Below are 21,931 nucleotides of genomic sequence, written 5' to 3'. Positions count from 1 at the left end.
GGACCTATGATATCGTCCAGCCTCGGGATCTCCTATTCAAAACAGCCAATGCCTCGAGACGGCCAGCCCGAGACTCGATGAAATCATAGAATCCACGGGCCACGGGCGACAGCCGGTCGGTTCCTGAATCCCCGAGTCGGGAGACAAGGCCGCGCAGGTTCGGGATTGACTCCGCCCCACCGTCGGAGGTAGGATAGGACCAGGCAGCGCGCGCGATAGGGCCGGCAAACGGGACGATGCAAGAGAATGAACCGGAGAAGGGCTGCAATGTACAAAAAAGACGGCAATTGGGATCCCAACGATAACCGAGCCTTTCTCAAATCAAGCAGTGCTTCTGGGGGCGACACCCTGTCCCGCCGAAACCCGAGGCGCTGGATCATCTATATGAGCAGCCGGCGAGCCCATCTAGAGGTCGGGCCAGGCCTGTCGTGCGAGTACGAGTGGCATTCGGCTGTGATTCGGAAAGGCAGGCTGACAGATGCTGAGACCATTACACGGGCATGGCTTTTGTGTATCAATCTCTCTTTCTCTCTGCCTATTCTCTGTGTCCTCGAGAGACTCCAAAGTGAGAGATTTTAGGACGACGGCTCTTACAACTCTGGACATCGGACCGACGACGACCGTGATTCGCATGACAAATCCATGCGTCGCTATCAGTCAATATCAGAGACAAGAAAAAAAGAAAGCATACGCCTCCCTTTTCCGGTAGAGGGTAATAAACTGAGACGGGGCGAAATATCACCCATGTGCCGGATATGGGCTCTCTCTCCCCCATGCATCGCACATGTGGCGTCCAGGATCATGACTTGGTTGCTGCCGGAAGCCGGATTGACAGGGCGTAAGAAAGGGGAAGGAATGTCTCTGGGCGCATTTTGGACCAATATCGTCATGCCTCTTCCTTCCACCCGCCGGCCTTTTTCGCTTATTGAAATCGATTCGTCTGTCAATATCCCTCTGGCCCCTCCCCCGTGTGCACCGTGTCTCGTCCTGCGGCAGCGCGCCCCTATTGACTCTCTTTCTTTCTCTCTCGCCCTCCATCAGACGACGTGTTGGGCTACACGGCTTCGAGTCGCACGGGTACGCCGAAATGCTCAAAGTGTAAATTGCTGTCTGTGGTTGCGTGGCACTCATGCTGCCAAGTCGAGCTGAAGAGTCGAAGCGATGGTGAGAGCTACCCTGTCGTGCGTCCTTGGGCTCGGAGCTGGTGGTCTCCCAGCTTGGAGGCCTGGAAGTCTTAACTCTTCATGCATCTTGAGATGGCTTGCAGTTGGTGTTGTGAAACACCGAGAGCAGGCCGAAGCTTTGTCAGGGCAAGTGCGCATCCAGACAACGAGTGTATACAGAAGGTTCTCTCACGGTTGTTACCATATACGTCGTCCATGTCGCAGGACCTATCCATGCACAGCAAAGAAGAGGTATCAAAAACAGGTGTTTGTATAATCTTGGGCGTTCTTTGGAGGTTCCCAGGGTTGACTTTCCCGGCTCAACGTCCCTAGGGCATTACACCTAGCCCACGTCTCTCTCATCCATGGACCACGATTGTCGACATGTCTGAATCGACAGTGAAGAGCTTCAAGTGTTATGTCACTTTTGAGCATCTATGTGCGGCTGAGCCGAATCGACCACAACCATGGCCATCACCACCCCCCGAGGCAAAGAAAGAAGCGACTGAGGAAGGGGAACAGGAAGAATAGGTTTTCTATTTCACCGAACTATTTGCACATTCTTTGTAATGAATAATCATAATTAGGACTTTATCAACTCCATAACTATGATTACGTGGGAGATGTTGACGAGTGAGTTTTGCCGTGATAATGACCAAAGCGCATTGGTGTTCCACAAACACCCAACCAAATTTCCAACCTCACCTTGGCCAAAACTCTTCCATGATCATCTCGGATTCCTAAAAACCTTCACCAACCAGACAAAAAATGGCATCTTCCGCGCCGTCACCGAAATCGATCCTCCGCGGTCACAAATCGCAGGTGCACGCCGCCGTCTTCATCAGATCCAATGAGCGACTCGTGACGGGCGACGCGGACGGCTTCGTCGTCGTCTGGGATCTCACCATCATGCGGCCCAAGGCCGTCTGGCGCGCGCACGAAAAGGCCATTCTAGGCATCCGCGGCTGGGGCGACGACAAGATTATCACGTAAATTACTAATTTCATTGCGAGGGAGAGTTGCTAATTGTGTGACAGTCATGGGCGCGACATGAAGCTCATTGTGTGGAAGCTTGGCGAGGCGGATGAGGAGCGTCTCAGCAAGGCTCTGCCTGTGGAGGATGTCGCAGAGCCTAGGGCACAGCCTTGGATGCTTCATCTTCTTGAAGTCAATACCCTCAACTTTTGCGCTTTTGCTGCAACTTCCAGCGCGCCCGGTTCTTTCGACGCCGCTTCTGAGATTTTTATCGCCGTGCCCAACACTTTAGCCTCTGACGCTGTAAGTCTACATCATCTTTTCAGCATGCAGGTGCCAGACTCATATGCAAATAGATTGATATATATACATTACCGTCGCAAATGCGGGTACATACCCTCAAAGCCAAGGACAAGACGGGCATGGCCATGTGTCTTGCTCTCCTCCATCACAACGACACTCTCACCCTCATTGCCGCGTTCGAGAATGGATACGTGACTGTTCAGCGTCTCGAGTCTGATGGCCAATGGACGACAACATATCACTCTCAGGCTCACTCACAACCTGTTTTATCCTTGAGCGTGTACCAAGATTACTTCATCACTTCCAGTGCAGACTCCATCGTTGCCAAGCACCCCATTCCATCAGACCTCTTTTTCCCCATCGAGAACACCGAACCACAAAACAGCACTGAGCGCGTCGTTGAGATAATAGACGAGGAACCGAAAGCTCCCAAGTCTCTTCTATCAGCGGCCCTAAAAGGCTCGCCCTCACAGAGCAAGTCGGCTCCGCCTCGGAAAGGTGTTCCCTGGAAAGATCCTCTCAAAACCATCAACACCAAACATTCCGGCCAGCAGAGTCTCTCCATACGCTCCGATGGAAAGATATTCGCCACGGCAGGCTGGGACTCCAAGGTTCGGGTGTACTCTGCCAAGACGGTGAAGGAGTTGGCAGTGTTGAAATGGCATCAAGTCGGATGCTACGCCGTCGCTTTTGCCGATGTCACCATTTCGGAGGAAGCAAAAGAGAAGAAGGATCAAGATGCAGATGAGCCGGAAAGTCAAAACCAAAGTATCATGAGTAGAAGAGCAGGTTCTCTCATTCGAACTGGTCTCAGTGTCAAGGACCAGCGAATAGCCACGGCAAGAAAAACGCATTGGATTGCAGCTGGTGCCAAAGACGGCAAAATCAGCCTATGGGACATATATTGAACCTATCACCACTCCAGGCTATCCCTCGCTTACTAAATCAAATCATATTAAATCATTCATGTCCCTTCTGTCATTACTCAAATCCTTTGCAAAACAGCCTGCTCTTCTCGCATGGGTACGGTGCGAGCTCAAGTACCACGCCAGCCAGCGGCGTATCACTTATTTCTCAGATCATAAAACTGTAGCCAGTCGTTAGTAAAGGCAACATACCCAAATGATCAATCGTCATTCGCTTCACTCACCTTGCTGAGTTCACGGTTGATCCGCTCACGATCCTTCGACCCCGTGCTGCGCTGGCCTGTATCCTGTCAGCTATCAGGGAGCATAACCAACGGCGTTGACAGTCTTGAATCTCACCATCATCAGACGCATCGCCGAATGATCCCCGTTTGACAGTTCCCACCATATTCTGATGATCCACGCCGCCACGAGAGCATCGCGCATATCGGCGCTCATCTCGGCCGTGACAACAAGGCTCATGCTTGCCATCTCGTCCTTGACCTCCCGAGCAATTAGCTCCCCCTGCGCATCCCTCCACTCGTATCCAACTGCCTTGTCCCGCGAAGGGTTCACTTCGAACAGCCCATCTTGGGCTTGAAGCTTTCGATCGGCACCCTTCACTGCACGCTCGAAGCGATATCCCTTCCCATGTCTTAATATCCCACCAACTCGAAAGGTGGAGGCTCCAAACGAGCACAGCACACGGCGCGTCGCGGCCTCGGCGTGGTACGCAAAGTTGGGAAACTCGGCAGCTGTCGGGTGTTTTAGATCGAAGAGGTGTCTATTCCGTAAAACGACCTGTGATATCCCGGCTGATGTCTTGACAACTTGATCGACCCGTTCGACCTTTACGCTGCGGTCGTTTTCGTGCAAGTAGCCGATAGAGTGGGAGAACTCGTACAGCGGCGGCGCTTGGGGGTCGGTCGAGTAGATGAAGCGGCCCGAAATGTAGAGCGTAGCGGGGCCGAGGACGTTTTTGGCGGGGAGAGCTGCGGCGGCACTCGCGGTATTGGTGATGGTTTCGTAGGAGGGGAGATCCTGATCCTGGTAGTCTGGCGGTAGATCTGCCATTGTGAATTATCCCAGAGAGTATGGATAAAAAGGAGTAAATAACCGGATCAATGGAGAAATCGCCAAGAGAAAAATGTCGCGTGAGCTTTGCTGTGTTGTACTACAGTCACTCAACTAACCATGACGTCGCAGCACCATGATTCCCACCCAAGACAATATATACTCTCTGCAAGACCCCCGCTCGCTTGGATTTTCTAACCATCATTGGTCCGCTATCTGTCATACCTAGTTTCAAATCAACAATTGCGCTAAAGGTAAGGCATTCTTTTGAGAGCTCATTCACGACATGGAAACTGCCAAATTACATGCAAACATAGGGCGTATTGAGACCCAAGCCACCAGCGTATTACGTAGCTTGCTGTCCCATAGCCAGCGTATTGGCTGGCGAGCTAGGAGCTGCGACTCAGCCACTGTAGCTGAAAGCTTTGACCACCTCACCCGCCACCAGCCACTTTGGTGGAGCGGGGATACATTTATCCAATCACTCACTCTGGATGAACAGTCTGGCCCAATCACAGAGAAGTTCCTATCCTCTCCATTATGGCCAATTCAAAAGCAATCAACAGACGGCCTGATGAAGCGCTCACACAGGATAATGCATATTGACGACATCTTCGTTGCCCTAGGTTGCGGGACTCACACTGTGAAAGTTACGAAGCGAGGATAGTGCAGGTAACAGAGTTCAAGTCAAAAGGCACCAACTCCTGAGAGATTTTCTACTGCCCTTGGGCGAAACGTTTTGAGGTAGTTATTGCAATGGTTTCGCCTATCTTCAGCCAGCCAGTAGTTTTCACCCTTGTGCTCTGTAAACCCATTCTCTTGACCTAGAGAAGCCAACCTCAATCCCAGTGGAGAACAAGCTTCTTAAACCTGGACCCAACTTCCCGAACCAGTGTACTCCAGGGTCGCCTCCGTCAAAAAGCTCATTTCCATCTCCCTAGAACCGCCAGGGAGGTTGGAGATCATCATAGAGGTCTGGGCTTCGTTTTGGAACCACACGGCCACCCTGCTAAGCGGGGTGATGTCCTCGACGCCTGGGGGAAGAGGGGCCATGGCGCTGATGTAGATCGGGGCGTTCTGACCGTTGATTCTCTTGAAGAGGACTGCAGCAGCCGCGCTGGTCTTGTTGACAAAGCGGATGCCATCCTTGGGAGCCGAGGAGTCATCGTTGATGGGTCCGTCGGTGAAGTCCTTGGGTAGGGTGTAACTCTGGCCTAAATTGATGCCGACCGTGCTTGTGGCCATATCTACCAGGGCTAAAGATTCTGGTAAGTACGCTGCAAATGATAGACAGGTTAGGACTGATAATCACCTCCTGGTTGAAAGGAGGTCGTACTGCCAGCGATAGCATACGAGTCCTCCCACTGAATCGTGATATTCGAGGCGACATCTGGTAATCCCTAGTCAGAGAGTCTTAATGATGTAATTGAGCTTGGGGGTCCGTACTATTGGTAGAGGCGATCACGTTGTAGCCGACTCTTCCGCCGGATTGGACACCAGTGGCAAAGCAGAGCTTGTAATCCTGCTGGTTGAGCTGCCGGATGATGGCAGAGTTGACCCTAATGTTGAGTGTTTTGGTGACCATTTTGAATGATGGTTGAGAGGATATGGGGATAAATAGAGTGTGTACTTGGGTTGGCTACTAGATTGTGCTTTTCTGCCGTCATTAATGAAGGCAAGATCGTGAGCAGAAAGACGATGAAGGTTGTATTTATACTGCCCAGGAACATCCTCACGAGTACCTAACTGATGAGGGGTCTGACCTCGCCGTCAAGATGGAATGGCTCTTCGGGCATGGCTTGCATGTTTCGAAGCCCAGGCCTCCAGTTGCTAGGCGATCCTGGAAGTTTCATTTAGATGAGATCCGCACGCAAAGACGGGGCGCCCATGTTGCTTAGGTTCCAGCCATCATGCCTTGACTACTTAAGCCAGCGATGCTGTTGGGGAGGGGAGGGGCCTAGCCTCTCAACACCACATTGCCCTCTGTTTGTTCAACCTATCTGAAATAACGAATGTTGCTAGCCACTTCTATGTAGGTGGCCAATTCTGGAAATGATTCGTTGCGTTGGCATACTCTACAAGTTACAACATCACTAGCTAGCATGATAAAGTTCAAATATGATTTTCCATGGAATGTGATTCAACAGTCAGCATATGCAACGATTAGTATTCCAGATTTATTATGAAGTAAAGCTGGCAGTAAGTACATAGTTCTTAGTAAACAAGCATCGCGCATATCTAACCCCGCAACCTGAACGTGGCTTGTTATTACAGAATACTGGTCAGCTTTGGTAGGATCAACAAGAGCTGTGTCTTGGGCGGAACCACCACCCGGGAGCATCGACCAGTGCCATGAGCCTTCCCCAGCCATATGAGACCATCTCTTGGCTCTAGTATCGCTCTAGTCTCAAACTATGCAAATAAATCCAGGGACATACCACTATCCAAACGCAATGGTATGAAGACGTTGGGGCTGAAACGGCCCAGCCCTCATTCCTTAGTCCAGCCGTTCCCCCTCAATTGGATGTAAATCTCATACTTCTTAGATGTATCCAGTCTGAGCGTTCCAAGACAATGGTGAAGCTCCGTTTCCCCTGGCTCTGGGCCATTCTTCCCTCACTTGACGAGTTCAACCAGATATAGCTGGCTGGACATCATAGCACTTGAACCTTGAGGTCATCATAAGCCCCCGTCCGACGAGGTCATCAAGGTACACGCTTTAGTATCAGAAATAGCGTAAATTACTAGGGATAAGTATATCCGACAGCAAAGAGCAGAGTTGGATGTTGGTTGTGATGAGGAGTTGGACTTGCTGTCAAAAGTTGCCTGGAAACATGCAACAGGTGCCCAAACCCATCGAAGCAAGCCATGTCCTCGTCGTAAATACTATCAGTCGAGAGTGCCCAATGAGGTTGATCATGGTCGTAAGCATCAAGACGACATGGGGACGTCATGAGCCCATATTGGGGCAGTGACATAACATCCTGCGTGCATGACACTATGTAACCATGTCCTTGATACAAAGCCGATGGAATTCTATTGCTTATCAATGACATAACATGGGCGTTTTAACCTTAATCCCTCAGCTTATCCAGTAAGATGCCAAGACTTGCCTCTCCAGGCCTCATGACAAGTGACTTGTCATGACACGCGTAGCACCAGCGAGACAGATACAACAGGGGACTTCTAGTTATACGATCTAACAATTTTGGTATTCAAATGATATACTATTTACGCCGAGCGCCTATTCCTTATACCGGGTGTCATCAACAGCCTAAGTCATGCACAGCTTACAGACGAGCTCCCAGGTTGACGTGCACAGCCTTGGTGTTGCTGTAAGCCTCGAGACCCGCCTCGCCGAGCTCGCGTCCGATTCCGCTCTGCTTGACACCGCCAAAGGGGATGTAGGGCTCGCTGTCCTGGCTGCTGTTGATCCACACCATACCGGCCTCGATCTCGGCGGCAACTCGGTGCGCCCGCTCGACGTCCTTGGTGAAGACGGCGGCGCCCAGGCCGTAAGCAGAGTCGTTGGCCAGGCTCAGGGCCTCCTCCTCGGAGCTGAAGCGGGCGATGGCAACCACGGGGCCAAAGATCTCCTCGCGGAAGATGCGCATGGTGTCCTTGACCTCACCGAAAACGGTGGGCTCGATGAAGAAGCCCTTCTTGGTAGCGTCGACAGCCTTTCCGCCAGAAAGGACCTGGGCGCCCTCGGACTTTCCGATCTGGATATAATCGAGGATGCGCTCGTACTGCTGCTTCGAGACCTGGGGGCCCTGGTAGGTGTCAGAGTCCCACTGGTCACCGACCTTGCTGACCGTCTTTGTCGTCTCGAGGAAGCGCTTGATGAACTGGTCGTAGATCTTATCCTCGACCAGGATACGAGATGTGGCGGTGCAGATTTGGCCCTGGTTGGACATAATACCCATATGCGACCACTTGACAGCCTCCTCGATATCGCTGTCGGCAAAGACCAGGAGAGGAGACTTTCCTCCGGTCTCGAGGGTGATGTTCTTGAGGGTCTTGGAGGCCATCTTCATGATCTGGGTGCCGGTAGCGGTGGAGCCAGTGAAGGCAACCTTGTCAACCAGCTTGTGCTCAACCAGAGGGGGGCCGGCCTCGGCACCGTAGCCGTTGATGGCGTTGAAAACACCGGGAGGGAAGCCAACAGCCTTGAAGGCCTCGGCGAGGAGCAGAATGCTCAGAGGGGTCTGCTCGGCAGCCTTCATGACGATGGTGTTTCCGCAAGCGAGAGCGGGGCCGATCTTCCAGGCGGCCATAGCGAGAGGGTAGTTCCAGGGAATAATCTGGGCGACAACACCGAGAGGCTGGCGGAGGGTGTAAGCCAGCTTCAGAGGGTTCGTGGTGATGGTCTGGCCGTGGATCTTATCGGCCCAGCCGGCATAGTACCGGATGGTGTTGACGACCTCAGCGAGGTCACCACCGAGGGCATCGGCATATGTCTTGCCTACACACAACATGTCAATACACTTCACATGTACTTGAATCCCATCCTTGAAACATACCGTTGTCCCAGGCATCTGAAGTAGCAAAGATCTCCTTGTGCTGCTCAATGTAATCGGCGAGCTTGTTCATCAGGACACCTCGCTCGGGAGGAGGCAGCTTCTTCCATGAAGGAGCCCGGAAGGCGGCGTAGGCGGCTTTGACAGCCTTGTCGACATCGTCGGCGCTGGCGGCGTGGACTGTGGCAATCTCCTTCTCGGTACTGCAAGCAATTGCCTATCAGCGCAGCTCCAAGACATTGGGGTCCAAGGTACTCACGCAGGGTCAATTGAGGTGATCTTCCGGCTTGATGAGCCAGGCACAAACTCGTTGTTGATGAAAAGTCCAGTAGGCTGTCTGTACTTGACGCCGTTGGGCGCCTCGAGGTTGACAAACAAGTCGGCCATTGTGCTGAAGCTATGATGTGTCGTGGTGAATCTGCTCAGAGGGGCTAATGAAGGACGGCACCGAAGGAGCATCAACGGTCGCACAGGTTTATGGTACACGGAGCAAAAGATACGAGAACGAGAGACCCTCACGAGCCCAGAGCCAAGGGGAGCGCCCATCTTATAGCTGTTGACAGACCGAGTTGGAGGAGGGGTAGCTTGTAGCAGATGGCTCCCAATCTCACTTATCGCCGCCTCCTCCACAAATCTCCACAAGGGGCGGTCCCCCAAACTGCAAGTACAAGGCTCCCGAGTGGAGGAATCGACAGGGAGGCGTAACAGTCAAGCCGTGTCTGTTAGACAAATGATGTTCTGGCGTGGGTGGTTGCCCGTCGCGAAATTACCATTTATTGCCTCTTTTCGGTAAGGTGGCCATGGCCGGCGGCGGGCGAGACAGGTCGGCAATTGCTTCCCGCCCTGCGGCTATCTTTACGCCTTTTGATCTGGTCATCCAGGTTGCAGGGTTCCCCAGAGCCAGCTTAAGCCTATGAGGAAGTTCAGTTGCAGACATGAAAGCCACGCAGAGAATTGTCAATTTTCTTGTCGTTTTGGGAGAGGCGTTGTTCGTGAAGCTCTTATCGATAACCGCCGATACCGACATTCCGCTGGCCTACCTCGGCCAACAACCGTGAAACCTGGGGATGAACAAGAGGGCCTTGTTCTTTGCCATATCGAGGTAAAGCAGCTCATCTTTATGTCAATTCCATATTCGATATCCATGCCAACTCCCACGTTCACGACCTCCACGTCAAGCCGACTACCCCAGTTTACCAGCTCCGTGACGTAAAGACGTCTTCTGCCGCCGGGCCATGCGACCGGCTCCGTTGCCGGACCGCATAACTCACCATCTTGAGCTTAGATGCCAAGCCCTCTTCAGGCCCCCGCAAACCACCGTGGCTGGAGAAAGTGTGGCTGCTCCAAGTAGTGGCTTGATATCTCACGTGCTTGTGCATGTGATCAAAAGCTATGAAAAGTCACGAGAGGGTGCACGTGATTCCATTCGTAGCATCTGGCAGCTGATGGACAAGGATCCAGATCATCTCACACCCAGATTCCAAACTGGAGAGATCTAGCGCCAGCCCAAAGCAAGTTTCAGCCAACCACCTCAAACAGAAAATTTCTAGTGTCGGCCTTCGGAACAATCACTCTCTGGCGGACGTCTTAAATTCGTCAGCATGGCAGCGCCAAACTGTCTCAACATAACGCTCCGCAGCGTCGGTGTGTCGGGTGCTTACGAAACTCCGCATTAATCCGCAGCCCATCTGGCACCACTGCCCACTTGCCTTCGCACGAAATCCGTCCGTGAAGAATGATCCCTATTGCAACAGAGTCAAAACAAGCTTGGGACACACCGGGGAGCACCGGGTGGGTTGGTCAGGGTTGTTCGGGATCTGCAGCCATAACCCGACCCAAGATTTCCTCCTTGCAAGGGCGAGGCCCATGCTCGCCTTCTAGAGCCTTTCATAGGGCTATTACAGCACCATGCGCCAGCATTCTGCTGACGCGTGAGATGAGATACCAGGTGGACGGACATCTTTGTGAGGAGGACGTAAAACAAAAGGCCTTGTCAAGGGATGCATCCTGGCTCTTAAGTCCGGAGCTACCGATGGTCGCCGGATCTTACACCACACAGCCATCCAGATCTGCACCTCACCTTGGCTATCTCCAATCTCCAGGCTAACTCCAGTCAATCATCCATGGTGTTGAACAAGTCTGCGTCGGATTAAGCATTCGTATCAATGTTCCCACAAATGAGTCACGGCATGGTTGTCGTCTCTCCACTCAATCCTCCTCATCTGCCGAAATAATGTGTCCGCAGCAGACATTGAAGCATTTTTACAGTTATGCCAAGCATTATCCTGGGGGGTCGCTTCCTTTGAGGCTCCCTAATCTGACTGCAGTGTGTACCCACCGTGCCATCCAACTGGATACGGTAGATCTTTTTTTCATGGCAAGGAATGTTAGATCATCTCGCTCGCCAAAGATGAAAAAAAACAGCCAACACGTGGCAGAGATGATGCCACACGCGTCATCATGAGCCATGCCGTTCTGGAATACGCTTGTCGGGGAAAGTTTCTGCGATTAAGCAACAGGGTTCTGACAACCACCACCGTTTGTTTCGTCCGAGTCAACGGACCAAAGCTCATGAACCAACGCCAAAAGGCAAGCCACAAAAGCCTTCCGTCTCGGCCCAATACAAGTCCATGAGCCGCCTTGGATCGTCCAATATCCGCACGAGTTTGGAGGTTATTCACTTAGCGTCAGCGCTTGCCGAACTTGTGCGGAATACGCTTACGAGATGTGTCCCTCTTGGGACGAGTGCCAGAGGTGATAACGCTGCTGCGGCGGACATCAAGTGGAGTCCGCTACTCCGCCAACCCTTGACTGGCTGGACAAGACGTTATGCCCATGCTACCACTCGTTATTGTTGTCGGGTCTAAGGCAGCGGATTTTGGAATACGGTTGCATCTTAACTCCTGAGCACAGTCAGATTGCGAATTTGGCAATATAGGGCGCTATGACGGCCATTCGATATAAAGATGATGGTGTCTCGCTGTTGATGGTGATGGTCCAGATCTCAGATCAACAGCTTCAACCGACAAGACTCACCCGGGCATCCACCTCTGGCTTGAGATAAGCTTAATTTCCACCCAAAAATCCAGAGCCTGGCCTTTTACAGCAACTATCGTCACAATGAGTTCCGAACCAACTAAACTCGAGGTCCCTGATGTGCCGGACCGCCCCGAATCCACCACCTCGACCCTCCGAGGAGAAGACGTCCAGGAGAAGAAGGAGGGTGAGGAGCTTGAGGATGTCACCGATGGCACTGTCGACGGTGGGGATGAGCTCAGTGAAGATGAGTACCCATCGGGTATCAAGATGTTCTTCATCGTTCTCGCTCTAGTCCTCAGTGTCTTCCTCTTCTCCCTCGATTTGGTGGGTTGCTAACATTACCCCTTGACTACCCAACATGCTGACTTTATCGCCAGACTATCGTTGCCACTGCTATCCCCAAGATCACTGAAGAGTTCAAGGGTCTTGACAAGGTCGGCTGGTACGGTGCATCCTTCTTCATGACTGTCGGCGCCTTTCAATCAACTTGTAAGTCTCGAACCCCCTAACGCCCCTCAGCCCTATCGCTAACTCGACCCAGGGGGTAAAATCTACAAGTACTTCCCTCTCAAGACTTCCTTCATCATTGCCATCCTCATCTTCGAGCTCGGCTCCGTCATCTGCGGTGCTGCCCCCAACGCTGAGGCCCTCATCACTGGCCGTGCCATCGCTGGTGTTGGCGCCGCTGGTCTGGGTGCCGGTGCCTATACCATCATCGCCTTCTCTGCCCCTCCCAAGAAGCGACCTGCCTTTACCGGTATCATCGGTGCCGCATATGGTGTTGCCAGTGTCATCGGTCCTCTCCTGGGCGGTGCTTTCACCGATCACGTCTCTTGGCGATGGTGCTTCTACATCAACCTTCCCATCGGAGGTGTCTCTGCCGGTATCATCTTCCTCTTCTTCCAGACTCCCCGCACTGCCATCCCCGAGAAGGCTCCTCTCCTTGAGAAGATCCGACAGATGGACCCCATCGGCATCATCCTCATGATGGGCGCCACCATCTCCTACATTCTCGCTGTCCAGTACGGTGGTCAGGCCCACGCCTGGGACTCCTCCGTCGTCATCGGTCTCCTCGTCGGCTTCGTCCTCATCATGGCCACCTGGGCCTTTGCCTGCTGGTACCAGGGTGAGCGATCCATGATCTCTGGTCACCTCATCAAGGACCGCACCGTCGCCGTCATGAGCGCCTTTGCCTTTGTCTTTGCCGGCGCCTTTTTCCTCGCCATCTACTACATTCCCATCTACTTCCAGTCCGTTCATGACGCTAGCCCCACTAGCAGTGGTGTTCGAAATCTGCCTTTCATCATCGCTGTCACCTTTGCTACCATCGGGAGCGGCGCTCTGGTCTCTGCCACTGGCTACTACCAGCCCCTCCTCATCGGTGGTTCCGCTGTTGCGACCATTGGTGCTGGTCTTCTGTACCTCCTCAATGTCAACACCTCGACTGGCAAGTGGATTGGTTACCAGATTGTTGCTGGTGCTGGTTGGGGCGCTGCCTTCCAGATCCCCATGATTGCTGTCCAGGGCAGTGTCAAGCCCAAGGACCTTGCCTCTGCCACCGGTATCCTCCTGTGTAAGTTTACTCCTCTTGACTCGGTAACGACCATCTTACTAACAAGCCGCAGTCTTCCAGGGTCTTGGAGGTGCATTCCTCGTCTCTGCTGGCCAGGCCGCCTTTGTCAACCAGATGATCTCCTATGTGGCTGAGCACGCTCCTCATATCAGCAAGGAGACTCTCATCCTTACCGGAGCCACTGCCATCCGTGATTCTTTCTCCGCCGAGGAGCAGCCCATCGTCATTGACGGATACATGCACGGCCTCAAGGTCACCTTTGCCATGGCCATTGCCGCGACCGGCCTCACCACCATCATTGCTCTTCTTACCCGGTGGAAGAAGCTCAACCCTGAGAACATCCAGGGTGGCATGGCTTAAGATGTCGGTCTGGCTGCATATCTGCTTATGAATTGGATAATACAAAATGGGCATCGCATAGAGGTTGATTGTGGAGCAAGACAGTGTCTCCAACTATGACGGACAACATTGGGCATGAGCGAAGGAACTAGTGGCATAGAAGCAGGCGTTCAGGACTTGTACTAGACGGACATAATCTCCTATACTTTATCATTAATGACATAGACAAGAATTTCATAATTGTTTCTTGACAAGACTGTCTCATGCACATACTTACCTACCTATGCATGTGACTTCCTAGGTAGCTACGTCTACGTGGTTCCAAATAATTTCACCGACAACAAAGTTCCATAGTCCCTTGCCGTCGAACGGTGATAATGCGAGTGCAACCTTGCATCACATCTCCTAGACTCTTTGTGTATAGTTTGTACGTAAAGATCCTCATATTCGCGATGCAACCCCTTGTTGGTGGTAGCATCCATGACCTGATGATGATCGACCAACATACATGCCCGCATGGAGATATCCCTGTTGGAGGAAGCTATCCCGGTAGATCCTCCTCCATCATCATCATGACTTTGAATTGTGTATTGAGCATCATGAGTAGAATATAAAAGCTTACTGTTGAAACTGCCACTTTGAGGTTTAGCTGTAGGGTAGTTCTCACATGAAAGAAACCCCTCAACTCCAAAAAAACATGCCGACCCCCTGCACTCTCCAAAAAAAAACTCGAACCCCACCAAACGCTGCAGGTACCGTCGGTCCATCGTCAACCGTCCCGTCCCCAAAACTCCGCCGCAGAAACCATCACGAGAAGGAATCTCCCTTCGCCATGGGATATCCCTGCCCCGGTTAGTTCTCCCCCCTCTCTTCTCTTTCTTTACACTTTCGCATTGCCCTTTAAAAAAGAGTCGACCAGCTCTTTTTTTGTAATTCGTTCACAATGCTCCTCCTCCGTCTTCTCCGACATCGCTGCTCCTCGGTACCTTCAACAGCTTCCTTCACCTCGGTCCGCACCATGGCCTCTGCCTGCTCGTCGTCGTCGTCCGTTGAGACGCTCCCCAAGTCTCCCATCCGTGTCCTACGCACCGTCGAGTCGTTCCGCCGTTGGCGCCAGCCTCATGTCATCAACCATCGCTCCGTTGGTCTCGTGCCTACCATGGGCGCTTTGCACGAGGGTCACCTGGCGTTGATTCGCGCCGCTGCGAAGGAGAACCACCATGTCGTCATTAGTATTTATGTCAATCCCGCTCAGTTCGGTGTCAAGGAGGACCTCGACTCCTACCCCGTCACCTGGGACGAGGATGCGAAAAAGCTGGCCCTGCTGGACAGGGAGCTTGCAGACGATGGTGGTAACCTCGGTCGCATCACTGCTGTCTTTGCGCCGAGCACCAAGGAGATGTACCCGAGCGGTTTCCCAGGCCAGGATGTTGACAGCAAGGGCAGCTTCGTCACCATCACTCCTGTTGGAGAAGTTCTAGAGGGCGCAAGCAGGCCAACCTTCTTCCGCGGTGTTGCGACGGTGTGCATGAAACTCTTCAACATAATTCAGCCTGAGCGCGCATACTTTGGCCAGAAGGATATCCAGCAGACCGTCGTTCTCCGTCGCATGCTCAAAGACTTCCTTGTCCCATCCCAAGCTGTTGTCTGTCCCACTGAGCGTGACGCCGACGGCCTGGCCCTCAGCTCGCGAAACGTATACCTTGGTCCCCGGCGGAGAGCAGTTGCCATTGTCCTTCCCGGAGCCCTCCGCACCGCTGCCGGCGTGTACACTTCCGGCGGTCTGCGCGATAGGGCCAGTATCCTTGGTGCTGCGCACAACTTCATCGCCGCTGTGTCAGCCGTCCAGGATGACCTGCCTCCCACAGAGCGCTCGCGGTTTGAGGTTGACTACATCTCCCTCGCGGACCCGGAGACGATGCAAGAGGTGGACGAGGTGGACCCCACACGCGGAGCCGTGCTGAGCGGCGCCATCAGGATGTTGCCGGTCGAGGAGGCCAAGGAGGGCGAGGATCTGGGATTCAGCGGGGGACCTATGGTGCGCATCATAGACAACTTTATCCTCGAGCCCAAAGAGGCCAAGGAAGAATAGAGAGACAGAAGAAAGACAAAGAAAACGAGAGAATACCCGAACAGACCGGAGCTGTTCAAGAGCTGGCAAACAAAATAGTAAAGTAAAATAGACAGGAGAAGGATCTGCTGTACTTGGATATATGTAGAACGCTCTACGGCACGAGAAGGTTCTGGCGGGCACACATAAAAGTGCATCTAAAAACAAGGGATCCCTGAGAGTCAAAGGGATGATACCTGGTTCAATTATATAGTTACGAAACAAAAACTCGCTACCAACAGAAATGTGTTATACACGGCCTCCATGATATATCTCCTCCTCTTATAGATGTGCCCGGGCTCCTCTCTCTTCTCTCTTCTTCTGGGCCTCCCTCACACTCTTTCCAAGTGCTTCCTTCTCTTCATTGCTGAGCCGACTGGGCACTCTGCCCTTTCCACTCCGCTCGCCCTCCACCGTTTCCTCCCAGAGCTTACGACCTAGCTCATCCGTCAATCGCAAAACACGGCTGCTGACAGTAGCGCCGTTGCGACGGTTCTTGCCCTCACGGCGGGACTTGGCAATCTTCTCTGTAAAGTCCCACAGCTTACCGTCGGCGCGAAGAGCACCAGTCTTGGCATCTCGGGATGGTCGCCAGGAAGCGTCGAGCTGGATTCGTGGGGGGATCTTTGGGTCTTTGGATTTCACCACGTGGAGGAGCTGATCTTGCTCGAAGCGGAGGTATGAGTTCTTGAGGGTTTCTTTGTTGACGGCCTCGAAATATGAGAGATCACCCTGGTGGAACAGTGTCTTGCCGAGCTGCATCAATAGTTAGCAATCTTGCTGAACCGAAAACAAGGTCCCTCGATTGTGGAAAGCAATGGTCACTCACCAGCTGGGCACTGTTGTACGCCTTGTTCTGTTCGATCCAGATCTCTCCATTCTGTCCCAGGGGAGGTGTAAGCCCCATGAGCGAGACCGCTGCCAACCATGTTGCCTCAACAAAAGGCCAGATGAGGAAGCAATAAAAGTCGTAGTTTTCTCTTCCGGCCTTTCTCTCGTCGTCTGTGAGACCAACCATGGTGACATTGCCCTCAGCATCGCGGTCAACACGGACGACGTTATCTGCCTCTAGTCCTCGCAGCGTCTTGTCCAGATTAACATCGAGGCCTTCGCCGGAAAAGATGAATTCGCCACGGAACAATGAGGACAGGAAAGAGACTTGTTCCCTGAGCTCATCAAAGGGGATGTCCTGCATCTGTGGCCCGCCTCCCTGCTTCACGCGGGTATACATGGCCACACTGACCAGGGCCTCGTAGATGAACAGATGTATCGTCATGTTGCGATAGAAAGACAACTGGAAGCGGTCGACGGCATAATATGTAGGCTCCGCAAGGCCTTCGATCACGCCTACCAGTTCTTTGCCGAGCACCTCGAGGCCGCGATCGACGATTTCAGATAGAGGCGCGTTGCCAAAGTGGGCTACTCGACCACCCTTGGCACGAACACGTTCCGTGAGCCACGAGACGCGGCGTCTCAGTTCTTCTCTGCCAACACCACGCCCACGAAGTGTCAGGAGAACCGTTCCGATGAGAGCTGTTGGCATAACCACAGATACAGCGTTGATGTCACCCAGTACCTGGTAGCCGACAGCACGCAAGAGTTTCTCTCGAACCGCCCTCACCTCAGGGCGCTGGTGCTCCGTGTCAAGGCCAGCCGGAATACTGGGCAGTTTAGATAACTGCTCATCCAGATACTTCCGGAGACTCCAAGGCTCGTGAAAGCGAACATCCACTCGACCCAGCTTGAGAGATAGAACGGAAGACCCCCCGCTTAAAAAGTCGGCCAGATTTTCCTTCTTCTTGGGCATGCCGAGCAGTTCGGTGACGTAACCCTCAGTCTCAATAACCTTGTCGTATTGAGTGCTGACAGGACAGATGATAGCATCCTCGACACGGCCTGATAGGATACTGTCAAGGACAAAGCTGAGGATGCCAAATTTGGGCGGGAGCAGTTTTCCAGTGCGAGATCGGCCTCCTTCGATAAAACATTCAAAGTTGTAGCCTTCCTGCAGCAGCATATCGATATATGACTGGACCAACGTCGTGTACAGAACATCGTCTCCGAACTGCCTTCGAATCCACATGGCGCCAGCGTGTTGGAGAAAACTTCCTAGGACGGGGATGTTCAAATTGTCTCCGGCGACAATGGTTGGTAATGTGAGGCCTAACCGATAGCAAATGAGCTGCAAAGAGACGTAGTCGACATGGGATCGGTGACTTGGTAAGAAGACGATGCTCTGCTTCTTCTTGGCCGCAATCTCGGCAACCTTGCGTAACCGCAAGACTTCCTCGCTGGAGACATGAATGCCTTGGTGATAGGCTCGTGTTAATAACTGGGTAACGAGATAATAGGCTCCGCGGATGAATGTCTTGCTCTCCATCTTGCAAATCATGTCATCGGTCCATTTTTCGGCGAGCTCCTGCAGCCCGGACTCAATCTCATTAAGTCGTTGAGAGCGTTTGGTACTGTAATCTTTGGCATCCCGAGGGAGCATGCCCTCCCGCTCTTCCACGGCGACGCGATGCTCAGCGAGCTGGCTGATGCGCTGCTGAAGAAGGGGTGCTGAGAGGACCATGCTCTTGATGTTCTCCGAGAATCCGGGGTAAAACACGGGTTGGCCAATGACGCGATCGTACGCTCGCCATCCCTGGCCAGACACGTAGAGCGACACTTCACGAAGGAACCTGTGGTCAATGCTGGTTAGTATGTACGCCTTGGAAACCCCGAAGGCGGGGAGTAGCTGAAGTGGCAAAAAGGAGGGAGACATCACTGAAATGGTTCAGAGCGGAACGAGGCAAACTTGTCCATCAAGGCCTCCTCCTTTCCTTCAGGAATCGCCTTTGGAGGCGGCTCAACATAGCCACTGGGCTGAAGAGTCACCTCATCGCCCAGAATCTGGAGATCCGGGGCCGAATTGGTCGACGAATCGACCGCGTCTTCGTTGTGCGACATGACTGATGACGTCCTTTGACTGCTGACACTTTGGACGAATGGAAGCGTGTAGATTCAGTCCGGGCGCCGGCAAATGGGTCGACAATCAGCTGCTCTTTCTTCTCAACAACACCATAGCCAGAGTCGTTACGACGCCACTTCAGGAACTGAGTCGGGGTTGGTTAAAGGTCAGGAACAAGGAACATTGCCGCCTGTCGCCGTGTTCCAGAGGTTTCGCGACATGAGTGTCTGCTAAAGATCGGCCAAGTGGGGCATCGCGACGTTTGTACCGAGCCGATTCGTGGCATGTGAAGGAAGGAGCTTGGACCAGCTATTTCCCCAGAAATTGGCAACATCGGAGGGCGGCACATTTTTCGCCGACTGCCGACTTACTTGGCTGACAATTTATCTTTCAACACGACTTTTCCAGTGCCAAGAACACAGCTTTTCGTCAGCGATAATCATGGCCAGCGCTGCGCAAAAGTACACCCAGGATCTCCTGGCTCGGGCGCATTCGCCAGACAGCGCCAATCGAATCTATTCCGAAAAAATCCAGCACCGCACGCTCATACTTCGACCGACCTCTCCACCTCCGTCTACCCTCAACGCCCGTGTCGCGCGCAGAAAAGCTCGTCAGGAGAAGAAAGCCCAGCAGAAACAGCGCCCGAAGCCCCTCTCTTCCCGCGAGCGACGCACTCTGGGTCTCCACGACATACCCAAGGATGGCCAGAAATATCACATATACGAGCCGCTGAGCCAACTCTGGCTGGGCTACGCCCGGGAACTGCTTGGCAACGATCTATACACGGGTGGTCCAGGTGCGGCAGTGAAACTGGCTAGTGCTGAGTTTCATGGTGCTCCTATTCAGGTCGCTCGAAGTCACTGCCCAGGCCGGGTTGGTATTCAAGGTGTCGTGGTTCGCGATCGCAAATTCGTCCTGGAGATCATCACAAAGAAAAGAGGACTTAAAGTGGTCCCCAAAGAAGGCACAATCTTCCGGATCGAGGTACCGGTCGAGAAAAATGCAAGCGGAGGAGACGATAAGGCCGACAAGCAATTTGCGTTCGAAGTACTGGGAGATCAGATGATGTTGAGGGCACCGGACCGCGCCAACAAGAAGTTCAAATCACACTTTTTGCCCAACATCTAAAAGAGCTCCTAGCATTTGGAGGCCAGTTTGCCAAGGACCGCTACTTCGGAACATCAACGGCTAGATCTCGCCCTTTCGCTTCATTTGTGAGGCCAGGTTTGTCAAGTTCCCCTCTGGCAACAGGCTCAGAGCACAAACACCAATACTGCAAGCGGCTTATCAGCTGGACAACTCACAATTTCCAAGATATCCATCACGGACTCTTGTTGATGTACTCTCAATACTCTTCATTCACCTCGCCGCAGCCTGCCTGGAGCTCCAGCAATGATTCGGTTCGCAGGGACCTTGCTCTATCCCCATGTGCCCAAATCGGTTGGGCAATGGCGGTTACCGGACAGGATGCTTGGCCCCAGTATTCGCGCCTTTACCATGATGCTGTTTCTGGTGAGCACAAATATGCTCTACCTCATATTCCGCATCGGTGGTGAAGCTTCCCTATTTATCTATGCTGCCAACATGTTCTGGGCGCGTACTCCCAAGAGCCTTGAGATAGTTATGACTGACGCGGACGAAATCTCAACAGATGCTCATCGTAACATGCAGCATCGGACTGCTCGGCTGGCTCCGCGCGACCGGACATATGACATGTCTACACATCTGCTTGCTACTAATGTAATGGGCGGGTCTTGGTGTATTCTTGCCCTGAATTCGGCGTACTTGGGTCTTGCGGTTTACTCATGTCGGTTCTGTTCGGTACAGCCCGATCATGACGACCTGGAATACTGCAAGTTCTTGCGCTTGTCAAGCACTGGTCATCCACCTGAAGTTTCGTTTCGGCCAGCTGAGGCATGGCTTTCAGTGGCATATACACTGCTGCTCACGCCGATCGTCGCGTAAGTTAGGAACGCCTGGATAAAAAGCACTGGAGGGTGAACAAGCTGACGGTCAATAGCGTTGAATGGGAAAACTTGCACCTGCGCATAGAGGTGACGCACAAGGCAAGATTCTTGGAATATCGGTATCTCTGAAGCATCAGATGGAGTCCATACAGTCAGTCACATTATGAGACCGCCCCGATGAGGCTGCAACCCGAGGCGTCAAAACAGGGCTGGCTCTCCCCATGCACTTAGATGTGATGCATGGCGGCAAAAGGGGGAAGGATGAGGGGATAGGCTCAATAACTGGAGTCATTGAGTCATTCATTCCCGTTGTACAGCAAACAACAGCACAGTATCCGTCTTCGGGCCCCTAACTCGGAGCTGAGAATATGACCGTATCCTCCGGGCAGCTGCATGCCCCTTAATATCTTATCCTGCTTGCTGGTCATAGTACCTTCTGACCTTCCTGCGCCCTCCCTTCTCCTGACACTGGCGTTGTTTGCTTGCCCAAACCTTATTGGGGGAAATGGTTGAGGGCGTTTGTTGGTCTAGATGCATGTTGCCACCTTGCATTTAGATTGTCTGCCACTTTCCGCTCAAGTTTGAACGTGTTGCATTGCAGTTTGCGGCGGGCTGCGTTTTCCAAGGTGGTTGTGCCAAGCTCAACCAATTCATGGAGGCTGAGATGGATCATGGATGCGACGCGACATGGAGACTGTGCTGTACGGAACAGGCACGTGACCGTGAATGTTGGAGAAGTACTTTGCCACCACTCGACAAATTGACGGATCAATAACGAGATTGGTGGTGCTAGCCAGCCCAGCCCTTGCTCGAACCGTGGAATTCCCCCTGACCCAGGAATTCGGTAGCCAATAGCCAAGATGGCTAGACGCTGGAGGCGATCGGGCACTCGAAACAGACACAAGACACGGGTGACGAGAAATGAATTAAATGGCTTTTGCGTCTCGTCTCCATTTTCGTTTAGGATTCAGCCCTGACCGTACAAGATGGAGCCTCGAATATTCCGCAGA

At 52.9% G+C, this 21,931-nt stretch overlaps 8 protein-coding genes across 8 annotated transcripts; 4 read left to right on the top strand and 4 right to left on the bottom strand.

Moving 5' to 3' along the window:
- Positions 1-1,931: 1,931 nt before the first annotated feature.
- LRP88_01248 (WD40-repeat-containing domain protein) lies at positions 1,932-3,349 on the top strand (the record flags this gene model as incomplete). The annotated part of the gene is made up of 3 exons (XM_083237939.1): positions 1,932-1,997; positions 2,220-2,441; positions 2,495-3,349. The coding sequence occupies 3 exons, from the start codon at positions 1,932-1,934 to the stop codon at positions 3,347-3,349; spliced, it is 1,143 nt and encodes a 380-aa protein (XP_083106444.1).
- A 315-nt stretch (positions 3,350-3,664) lies between these two features.
- On the bottom strand, positions 3,665-4,420 carry LRP88_01247 (uncharacterized protein; the record flags this gene model as incomplete). The annotated part of the gene is made up of 1 exon (XM_083237938.1): positions 3,665-4,420. The coding sequence occupies one exon, from the start codon at positions 4,418-4,420 to the stop codon at positions 3,665-3,667; it is 756 nt and encodes a 251-aa protein (XP_083106443.1).
- Positions 4,421-5,284: 864 nt separating this feature from the next.
- Positions 5,285-6,005, bottom strand: LRP88_01246 (uncharacterized protein; the record flags this gene model as incomplete). Its single annotated transcript, XM_083237937.1, has 3 exons — positions 5,285-5,676; positions 5,757-5,810; positions 5,867-6,005. The coding sequence occupies 3 exons, from the start codon at positions 6,003-6,005 to the stop codon at positions 5,285-5,287; spliced, it is 585 nt and encodes a 194-aa protein (XP_083106442.1).
- A 1,705-nt stretch (positions 6,006-7,710) lies between these two features.
- On the bottom strand, positions 7,711-9,327 carry LRP88_01245 (aldehyde dehydrogenase family-domain-containing protein; the record flags this gene model as incomplete). The annotated part of the gene is made up of 3 exons (XM_083237936.1): positions 7,711-8,885; positions 8,944-9,143; positions 9,200-9,327. 3 exons carry the CDS (start codon positions 9,325-9,327, stop codon positions 7,711-7,713), a joined length of 1,503 nt encoding a protein of 500 aa, XP_083106441.1.
- A 2,733-nt stretch (positions 9,328-12,060) lies between these two features.
- On the top strand, positions 12,061-13,912 carry LRP88_01244 (major facilitator superfamily domain-containing protein; the record flags this gene model as incomplete). Its single annotated transcript, XM_083237935.1, has 4 exons — positions 12,061-12,303; positions 12,357-12,468; positions 12,521-13,552; positions 13,605-13,912. The coding sequence occupies 4 exons, from the start codon at positions 12,061-12,063 to the stop codon at positions 13,910-13,912; spliced, it is 1,695 nt and encodes a 564-aa protein (XP_083106440.1).
- A 997-nt stretch (positions 13,913-14,909) lies between these two features.
- On the top strand, positions 14,910-15,983 carry LRP88_01243 (pantoate--beta-alanine ligase PAN6; the record flags this gene model as incomplete). The annotated part of the gene is made up of 1 exon (XM_083237934.1): positions 14,910-15,983. The coding sequence occupies one exon, from the start codon at positions 14,910-14,912 to the stop codon at positions 15,981-15,983; it is 1,074 nt and encodes a 357-aa protein (XP_083106439.1).
- Positions 15,984-16,283: 300 nt separating this feature from the next.
- LRP88_01242 (acyltransferase-domain-containing protein) lies at positions 16,284-18,953 on the bottom strand (the record flags this gene model as incomplete). The annotated part of the gene is made up of 3 exons (XM_083237933.1): positions 16,284-16,757; positions 16,831-18,685; positions 18,772-18,953. 3 exons carry the CDS (start codon positions 18,951-18,953, stop codon positions 16,284-16,286), a joined length of 2,511 nt encoding a protein of 836 aa, XP_083106438.1.
- A 442-nt stretch (positions 18,954-19,395) lies between these two features.
- On the top strand, positions 19,396-20,082 carry LRP88_01241 (RNase P/RNase MRP complex subunit; the record flags this gene model as incomplete). Its single annotated transcript, XM_083237932.1, has 1 exon — positions 19,396-20,082. One exon carries the CDS (start codon positions 19,396-19,398, stop codon positions 20,080-20,082), a length of 687 nt encoding a protein of 228 aa, XP_083106437.1.
- Between the last annotated feature and the right edge of the window lie 1,849 nt (positions 20,083-21,931).

This window comes from Fusarium phalaenopsidis, assembly GCF_050370095.1.
Source record: "Fusarium phalaenopsidis strain FUZ10S chromosome Unknown contig_32278, whole genome shotgun sequence".
NCBI classification, from domain to species: Eukaryota; Fungi; Ascomycota; class Sordariomycetes; order Hypocreales; family Nectriaceae; genus Fusarium; species Fusarium phalaenopsidis.
This window is presented reverse-complemented; position numbering and strand designations above follow the sequence as displayed.